Raw genomic sequence first — 10,047 nt, forward strand, 5'->3', positions numbered from 1 at the left:
CATTTTGGCAAAACTGTTCAAAAAGATTACATCCATTGTTGACTTTTTTCCGAAATCCGAATTGCTTTTTTTCAATTAATTTTGAGCCGATCATTGAAAAACGTCATCTGAGTCAGAAGGAGGCGCTCAAGTTTTTGCGAAACTCTGAGTTTCAAAAATGGGACGATAGTTTGTACTATCCAATTTATCACCTTTTTTTAAAAAAAAAATGATTTAACTTAGGCTAGTTTCATTTTAGTTGGGAAAATTTTTCCTTAATTCGTTTTTTCACTCATTTAAAGCGAACTGTAGTTGTACGCCTATACCCATTTTTCATGACTTTATGAGAGCAACTGTAATTTCTATTGTTCTCATAAACTCAGGTTAAATCCTAATTAATTTGTTACATTTTGATCAGAAAACTTGGAAAAGCAAAAAACATTTTTTGAGCTTTTCATTTGTATCCCTGCAGACTTGATCACATCTAATCCTTAAGGAGTACATAATGTTAGGTTTTCTATAGCGATATCATTTTGTTCTACAATGGCAAATTTAGAGCCATCTTAATAGTACTTGGGGACTTATTCAACACCCTAGCTTTCATAAAACTTGCATCACTATTGTTGGAAATAAAGTTTGTCGAAAAATTACATCATTTTTGTCAGCGGTGAGTTTGATTTTGTTGAAGGCGACCGGTGTGAGACGAACATAGATGAATGTGTGGATAATGAGTGCAAATCAGAGTCAACTTGTGTTGACGGCATAGATGGGTACACCTGCGACTGTGCCCAAACGGGCTTCAAGGTTGGTAGGTGTTTATCCCATATGTAATTGTTATTGCCAGATTTTGCAAAAAAAAAAATGTCGAACGAAATCTTTCGTTGTGCAGTATCAGATTAATAAAATTATTTTGCAAGGTTCTCATAATACTTTATGTCCTTTTTGGGTCTGCCCCAATAGCTCGAAAGAAGCATGCATTTAATTTTTGGCAAAAGAAATTCTATCTTATTCGATCAAGTAAAGTGATGATTGAATAATATACAATTTTTTGCATAACATAGTAGGTTATAGAGTAATTGGCGTCTTGGGTGAAACATTATACCGCATTGTCAACTAGTAAACTATTTCAAAGAACATTAAATCACAACATTGGGTAATTGAACAAAGCAATAACTAATTTTTCTGGGTTTTCTTCGGACTGAAATAGTTCAGTCATTTGATAAAAGTCGCTGAAATTCGTGAGACTATTATCTTCATAACCAATTATTTGTCTCTAAAGACCTTATTCGAAATACATTTAAACCTTACAAATCAATTTTTGTCGTTGCAACAAAAAATTTTAATTAAATTGTTATGCTGTTTTCAGGGTACATTTTGCGATGAAGAATGTTTCAACGCTTCTGCATGCTCAAACAGCGGTTCTTGTCTTTTCAACTCAACTTTGGACGAATTCTACTGCGATTGCGACTCTGCATTCGGCGGGTCCCTTTGCACCGACGAATTGTCGGTCCCCGATGACGACGATAACTCACTTTCGACTGCAGGAGCCGCTTTACTAGCAATATTCATAATTATTGTAGTAATACTGCTAATACTAGCTGTAATACTCACTGTCAAATATTTCAACAATACTAAAATTTCGTCCGGGTCATTTAGCCCCAAAAAGGAGGAAAATGCCGATAACATGCGAGCCAAACCGTCGGATTTTCCCGAGTTCCATATTCCGAGGGCGAAGCTGGAGAGATTAATTTGAAGGATGTTCGAACAGCGTTATCGAAAAAGTTTGCCATGGTGGGTTTTCTTATCAAAAACTCGAAAAATGCTTTTATTTAAGTTGTAAATTAGTTTTTTGTAAAATGTGCGGCAATTTTTTTGTAGTTTTTGATGTTAATTTCAGTATTTAACCCGTATCTTGGCTAACCATGAAAACCCATGATGAGGTCCGCGACCCCAGACAGGTATTGACAAGACCCACATGGGTCGCGGGCAGTGGGGCTCCATACCGACCACACCCAAAAATAGGTATTACAGACGTTGGCCACCATTGGTTAACATAAGTTTCATTTTAGCCAGAAAAAAGCAGGATATGCGCTAACATGACTGTGGATATGCCAGTTCCGACACCGATCATTGCATGGAAAAAGTAAAACAATTTTAATTTCCTAAAAAAATTGGGAAGAGCTTTGAAAAATAAGAAATGTGATTAAACTGAAACAATTTTTGCAACACCACACTGAACTGCAAGTCAAGATCAGTACTGTGCACGTCAAATTGCAAGTCTACAAGCATATATCAGTACTGTGCACGTCTAAAAACAAGTCTGCAAGTCTGACAAGTCTTTGCCAAGACTTGGAGTACACTTGCAAGATGATTCCATGGTCAAAACCAACTTTGAATTCCAAAAATTTTCGCAACGTGCCACGATTTTTGCATTTTCTCATGTGCACTTTCTCGGGGTGCCTGCCTTTTGATACCAGCTGATACCAAATGAGCCAGGGCAACCCGGGAAGAAGACAGGGCAACCAGAGGCCATATGGGGCCGTTTTCAGGTTTTTCTGGGCAGTTTTCAGCTATTTCGAGCCCAATTTTAGCAGAAAATTGACAATTCTTGATTTTTCAGATTTGTTGAACATTGCTATCATGTCAAATTTTCCTATCCGAGGGAAGATTGTGAAGAGAAACACTGCAGTCAGGGTCCCCTTGCTGGCCCGAGGCCTAATTAGTAGACATCAAGCCGCAATTGAACCCATTTAGGCACAAAGTTTTTGGTCATTTCTGACGGTTTTTTAGCTATTTTTTGACGTGTTCTAGACGTGCCAAGTCTTGGCCAAGACTTGCATTTAGACGTGCACATCTTTGCCACTACTTGCATTTAGACGTGCACGTGTTGGCCAAAATCTGCATTTAGACTTGCACGTCTACTCCAAGACTTGCATTTAGACTTGCACATCTTGGCCAAGACTTGCATTTAGACTTGTACGTCTAGGCCAAGATTTGCATTTAAACTTGCACGTCTAGGCCAAGAATTGCATTTAGACTTGCACGTCTAGGCCATGACTTGCATTTATAATGAAAAGTGTAAAAAGTGACATGATCATAGCTCTGCATCAGTACTGATAAAATACTTGCAATTTGACGTGCCTAGTACTGATCTTGACTTGCAGTTCAGTCCGGGACTGGCTCAAATTGAAAAGGCACCCGGACTAAACTGCAAGTCAAGATCAGTACTGGGCGCGTCAAATTGTAAGTCTTATCAGTACCGATCCAGAGCTATGATCATGTCACTTTTTACCCTTGTCAGTATAAATGCAAGTCTTGGTCTAGACGTGCAAGTCTAAATGCAAGTCTTGGCTCACATGTGCAAGTCGAAATGCAAGTCTTGGCCTAGACGTGCAAGTCTAAATGCAAGTCTTGCAAAATGTAGAGCCGCCTCAATAGAACATGGGGACTTGTTCAACACCCTAGCTTTCACAAAACTTGCATCACTATTGTTGGAAATAAAGTTTGTCGAAAAATTACATCATTTTTGTCAGCGGTGAGTTTGATTTTGTTGAAGGCGACCGGTGTGAGACGAACATAGATGAATGTGTGGGTAATGAGTGCGAATCGGAGTCAAGTTGTGTTAATAGCATGAATGGCTACACCTGCGACTGTGCCCAAACGGGCTTCAAGGTTGGTAGGTGTTTATCCCATATGTAGTTTTTATTGCCAGATTTTGCAAAAAAAAATGTCGAACGAGATTTTTCGTTGTGCAGTATCAGATTAATAAAGTTATTTTGCAAAGTTCTCATAATACTTGAAGTCCTTTTTGGGTCTGCCCCAATAGCTCTAAAGAAGCATACACTTAATTTTTTTGCAAAAATAATTATACAATTGATAAAAATAATATACAATTTTTTGTATTACATAGTAGAGGTTATAGAGTAATTGGCGTCTTGGATGAAACATTATACCGTATTGTCAACTAATAAATTATTTCAAAGAACATTAAATCACAACATTGGGTAATTGAACAACGCAACAACTAATTTTTCTGGGTTTTCTTTGGACTGAAATAGTTCAGTCACTTGATAAAAGTGGCTGAAATTCGTTAGACTATTATCTTCATAACCAATTATTTGTCTCTAAAGACCTTATTCGAAATACATTTAATCCTTAAAAATAAATTTTTGTCGTTGCAACAAAAAATTTTAATTAAATTGTTATGCTGTTTTCAGGGTACATTTTGCGATGAAGAATGTTTCAACGCTTCTGCATGCTCAAACAGCGGTTCTTGTCTTTTCAACTCAACTTTGGACGAATTCTACTGCGATTGCGACTCTGCATTCGGCGGGTCCCTTTGCACCGACGATTTGTCGTTCCCCGATGACGACCATAACTCACTTTCGACTGCAGGAGCCGCTTTAGTAGCAATATTCATAATTATTGTGATAATACTGCTAATACTAGCTGTAATACTCACTGTCAAATATTTCAACAATACTAGAATTTCGTCCGGGTCTTTTAGCCCCAAAAAGGAGGAAAATGCCGATAACATGCGAGTCAAACCGTCGGATTTTCCCGAGTTCCATATTCCGAGGGCGAAGCTGAAGAGATTAATTTGAGGGATTTTCGAACAGCGTTATCGAAAAAGTTTGCCATGGTGGGTTTTCTTAACAAAAAATCGAAAAATGCTTTTATTTAAGTTGTAAATTAGTTTTTTGTAAAATGTGCGGCAATTTTTTTGTAGTTTTTGATGTTAATTTCAGTATTTAACCCGTATCTTGGCTAACCATGAAAACCCATGATGAGGTCCGCAACCCCAGACAGGTATTGACAAGACCCACATGGGTCGCGGGCAATGGGGCTCGATACCGACCACAACCAAAAATAGGTATTACAGACGTTGGCCACCATTGGTTAACATAAGTTTCATTTTAGCCAGAAAAAAGCAGGATATGCGCTAACATGACTGTGGATATGCCAGTTCCGACACCGATCATTGCATGGAAAAAGTAAAACAATTTTAATTTCCTAAAAAAATTGGGAAGAGCTTTGAAAAATAAGAAATGTGATTAAACTGAAACAATTTTCGCAACACCACACTGAACTGCAAGTCAAGATCAGTACTGTGCACGTCGAATTGCAAGTCTACAAGCATATATCAGTACTGTGCACGTCTAAAAACAAGTCTGCAAGTCTGACAAGTCTTTGCCAAGACTTGGATTACACTTGCAAGATGATTCCACGGTCAAAACCAACTTTTCAAAAAATTTCAAGTGAAAATTTTGAATTCCAAAAATTTTCGCAACGTGCCACGATTTTTGCATTTTCTCATGTGCACTTTCTCGGGGCGCCTGACTGTTGATACCAGCTGATACCAAATGAGCCAGGGCAACTCGGGAAGAAGACAGGGCAACCAGAGGCCATATGGGGCCGTTTTCAGGTTTTTCTGGGCAGTTTTCAGCTATTTCGAGCCCAATTTTAGCAGAAAATTGACAATTCTTGATTTTTCAGATTTGTTGAACATTGCTATCATGTCAAACTTTCCTATCCGAGGGAAGATTGTGAAGAGAAACACTGCAGTCAGGGTCCCCTTGCTGGCCCGAGGCCTAATTAGCAGACATCAAGCTGCAATTGAACCCATTTAGGCACAACGTTTTTGGCCATTTCTGACGGTTTTTTAGCTATTTTTTGACGTGTTTTAGACGTGCCAAGTCTTGGCCAAGACTTGCATTTAGACGTGCACATCTTTGCCACTACTTGCATTTAGACGTGCACGTGTTGGCCAAAATTTGCATTTAGACTTGCACGTCTACGCCAAGACTTGCATTTAGACTTGCACATCTTGGCCAAGACTTGCATTTAGACTTGTACGTCTAGGCCAAGATTTGCATTTAAACTTGCACGTCTAGGCCAAGAATTGCATTTAGACTTGCACGTCTGGGCCATGACTTGCATTTATAATGAAAAGTGTAAAAAGTGACATGATCATAGCTCTGCATCAGTACTGATAAAATACTTGCAATTTGACGTGCCTAGTACTGATCTTGACTTGCAGTTCAGTCCGGGACTGGCTCAAATTGAAAAGGCACCCGGACTAAACTGCAAGTCAAGATCAGTACTGGGCGCGTCAAATTGTAAGTCTTATCAGTACCGATCCAGAGCTATGATCATGTCACTTTTTACCCTTGTCAGTGTAAATGCAAGTCTTGGTCAACACGTGCACGTCTAAATGCAAGTCTTGGCAAAAACGTGCACGTCTAAATGCAAATCTTGGCCAAGACTTGGCACGTCTAAAACACGTCAAAAATAGCCGAAAATTTGTCAAAAATGGCCGAAAAAACTTCAAAAATAGGTTCCAAACCATCAAAAATAGCCGAAAAAAAACATCAGAAATGGCCGAATAAACGTCCAAAATAGGTCCCAAAAACGTCAAAAATAGCTAAAAAGAACCGTCAGAAATGGTCAGAAACATTGTGCCAAAATGGGGTCAATTGCTGCTTGATGTCTGATAATTAGGCCTCGGGCCAGCAAGGGGACCCTGACTGCAGTGTTTCTCTTCACAATCTTCCCTCGGATAGGAAAATTTGACATGATAGCAATGTTCAACAAATCTGAAAAATCAAGAATTGTCAATTTTCTGCTAAAATTGGGCTCGAAATAGCTGAAAACGGCCTAGAAAAACCTGAAAACGGCCCCATATGGCCTCTGGTTTCCCTGTCTTCTTCCCGGGTTGCCCTGGCTCATTTGGTATCAGCTGGTATCAAATGTCAGGCGCCCCGAGAAACTGCACATGAGAAAATGCAAAAATCGTGGCACGTTGGGAAATTTTTTGGAATTCAAAATTTTCACTTAAAATTTTTTGAAAAGTTGGTTTTGACCGTGGAATCATCTTGTAAGTGTAATCCAAGTCTTGGCAAAGACTTGTCAGACTTGCAGACTTGTTTTTAGACGTGCACAGTACTGATATATGCTTGTAGACTTGCAATTTAACGTGGCCAGTACTGATCTTGACTTGCACTTCACTCCGGGCATCGATTTCAAATTTGGATGTTTCTTCTGTCTTTGGTTAAAATGATGTCGGAATAACTTTGATCAAGAATAACCGAGACTCAAGTACCTTTCCAGTGCATGAAACTTAGCTTCGAAGCGTTTCCTTTTAGTCTCGGGAAATTGGAAGAATAGAAAAGGTTTTGATTCAATACAAGTAATAAAAACACAAACTCAATTTTTATAGAAGTATTTTGTTTACTAAAGTTTCAGTTCATTATTCAAAAAACATTTATTATGGGCGGACAATTTTTATGCTGCCGAGGTGTGCGTAACTTAATGGTTATTCAGTATTTTTCACTCTGATACTATACTAGATTTACTTTTGGACAACCGATTCATTCTGGACGTTAGTATACCCTATGTCTTTCTTGGCTGATTTCAACTTTCACCAGCGTAACTTGTTTGTCTTTTTTATAGAGAATCATCTTCTCACCAGCTAAATATAATGTACAAATTTCGTTCTTCAATTAGTTTCCAAAAATCCCATATGGAAACAAGGATGTGCGTCTGTAGAGTGAGCAAGAGAAACTAACTCTGTGTACCCTGCAAACCTGATCTTGTTCAGGCGCTTCGTTCCTCAGTTATTTCCCTCTCAAACCAATCGCAATAAATGTAAGCTGTTTAAACATAACCGAATAATGTCGGGCAAATTTTTCTCAAACGACCGGCAAGCGGTTGGCTTCGGTAGTAGCCAGTCGGGACTTAGGGGTGCTAGCATTAAGAGAGGGGTAGCCGGAGTGTGTGTGGGAGGGGGTTGAAGCGATGAGGGTAGGGTTGTGAAGGCTAGATGAGAGGGGGTTCAATTCGCCAGTTGGAGGAGGATTGACAATGAGATTGTTGAAGGGGTGTAATGGGGGGGGGTGAGGCTGATGGAGAGGGGGTGTGACCGAGGAAGTCCAATTTTCAGATTAAGAACCGATATTCACACCATGAAATTTTTGAGACGAAAAACAAACTTAGCCAGAATATTGTTGTCTAATATTATTGCTTTAAACGTTTGAGAGCAATTAGTCAACAAATTGGACTGTTTCTTCATATTATACTGTTTATCCACAAGACAAAGTAATATGTAATTTTTGAGTTGAAATGGGCTTAATAAGTACCCTATGTCAGTTTATAGCTTTAAAAATGTTTTGAAATATGAGCAAGGACTATAGTTACTTTTTAAAGGGCTCTACTTCTTTTCACTCCTATTCATTTAACCCTTCTATCATTTCACCCCTTTATCAGTTCATCCCGCCAATTAGCAGTCGACATTAAGTGTTTTGTCATAATTAAGTGGACAAATTAATCCCACGTTCGGTTGTGATAGTTTCATATCAAGTCCCACGGGCCGCTGAGGCATGACAAAACAATTATATTGCTAATTTAATAATCTTTATTTTATAGAAAGACTAAAATCGGGGTGAAATGATAGAAGGGTTAAAAGATAGAGGGGTTTAATGATACAGGGGTGAATAAATCGGGGTTAAATGATAGGGGGTTAAATAAATAGGGGTGAAAAAGCAGGACACATTTTTAAAGAGCGCTGAGCAAGTCAGTCTTTCGATTGTGCATCATGGTTTTGTACTGTTACCTCTTCAATGTAGTTTTGATGTCAACGTATGGTCGCTCACCGTGTAAAACTTTTTTCGAAATTTACTGGTAAAACATCAGGAAGGAACCAAATCCAATAATAATGTTGATTCCACATTTGGGCTCTTTTCTGTCCTCTACAGATTTAGTGGAAATTGAGTTTTTTGATGCAAGATACTCATTATTATTAAAAGTAAACAGTAGATAGTGCGTATCAAAGCATGAGCCAATCAATTTGTAATCATGTGTTCTGTATGAGTCAACTCGACCTACAAATTGCTTGTTTAACAAAAGCAACTCTAACATCACCAGCCCTGTTTTAAGTTTTGTCATAACTTTTGGATGTTTTCTAGAGCCACCAAGTCTTGACCAAGATTTAGACTTGCACGTCTTGGCCAAGATTTGCATTGAGACGTGCACTTCTTAGCAAATACTTTTATTTAGACGTGCACGTTTCAGCTAATTTTTGCATTTTGACGTGCACGTCGTGTTTAAGACTTGCAATTAGACTGGCAAAAGTCAAAAAGTGACATCATCTGAGCTCTGAATCAATACTGATATAAAACTTGCAATTAAACGTGCCCAGTACAATGGACTCGGCGTTACGTCCGTTCAATCTCATTGTTTTGAAGCGATAATCGTTATTGATCGTTTGTGGAAACTAATCTTTGCACAGATTTCAGCAGACTTAAGAGCATTGTCAGATCCCGTGACGATCTGAAAAGGTGGATCAAACTAGCATAATCCAATTTTTCGTAAACAGTCAACCATATTAGGTTGTTTGTTCAAAAACTATGAATCCTATTTCTTTGCCGTTTTTGTCTATAAACTTTTGCAAATTCTTTTCCAACTAAGTTCTCATTCACTTCAATTTCCTAGAAGACCTCTTGGATTCTTTGGGAGATAAACCAAACAATCTTCTTGCGCAGTGCGACGCAGTTAAGGGAATTATCTTCAAATTCATTTGCACTGGATCTGTTTGGTTGCAAATGTCAGCTCAATGGTACAAACTGTTTTAATCAGGTCCTCTGTAATTAATCGGCTCCCCAATCAGGACTAAATTGATTTCTCGAAACTTCGTACCATCAGGTATGATACTCTTTCAAAGAGAGGTGACGCAGGTCTGTTGAATTTTCAAGTGACTCATTGTTGATTCAGTTGTTTTTCCATCTTCTCTCTAATCGATGATACTTTCTACACAGCAAATTCGCCTTCAGTGCTATCGAAAATTATTCCGTCGTCTTTGGGTATTGCAGCTGATTTTCCTATTCGCAGAAATCAAATTATTGCATATAGTAAAGCATTCGTATTAAACGTGGCTTTCTCTGCTGTTGACTTGCGAGAACAATTCAATTGCACTATTTCTATTGTAACCAAATAAAATGTTCTATTTAAAAAATTTATTGACTTTTGCTTGTACTGCTTTTGGCACGAGTTACTATGAACCAAATTTGAAAT

At 38.4% G+C, this 10,047-nt stretch overlaps 1 protein-coding gene across 2 annotated transcripts in view; it reads left to right on the forward strand.

Moving 5' to 3' along the window:
* LOC142351247 (uncharacterized) overlaps positions 1-1,820 on the forward strand; it is a 75,504-nt gene extending 73,684 nt beyond the window's left edge. The window contains exons 11-12 of one of the 2 annotated variants that reach the window (XM_075403392.1): positions 668-783; positions 1,346-1,820. In XM_075403392.1, the coding sequence (XP_075259507.1) occupies positions 668-783; positions 1,346-1,732 (503 nt within the window). In that variant the 3' untranslated portion in view covers positions 1,733-1,820. The remainder of the gene's footprint in view (positions 1-667; positions 784-1,345) is intronic. The other variant, XM_075403393.1, reaches the window with a different exon arrangement.
* The last annotated feature ends 8,227 nt before the right edge of the window (positions 1,821-10,047 follow it).

Source organism: Convolutriloba macropyga, chromosome 12 (genome assembly GCF_964194025.1).
Source record: "Convolutriloba macropyga chromosome 12, txConMacr16.3, whole genome shotgun sequence".
In the NCBI taxonomy this organism is placed as follows: domain Eukaryota; kingdom Metazoa; phylum Xenacoelomorpha; order Acoela; family Convolutidae; genus Convolutriloba; species Convolutriloba macropyga.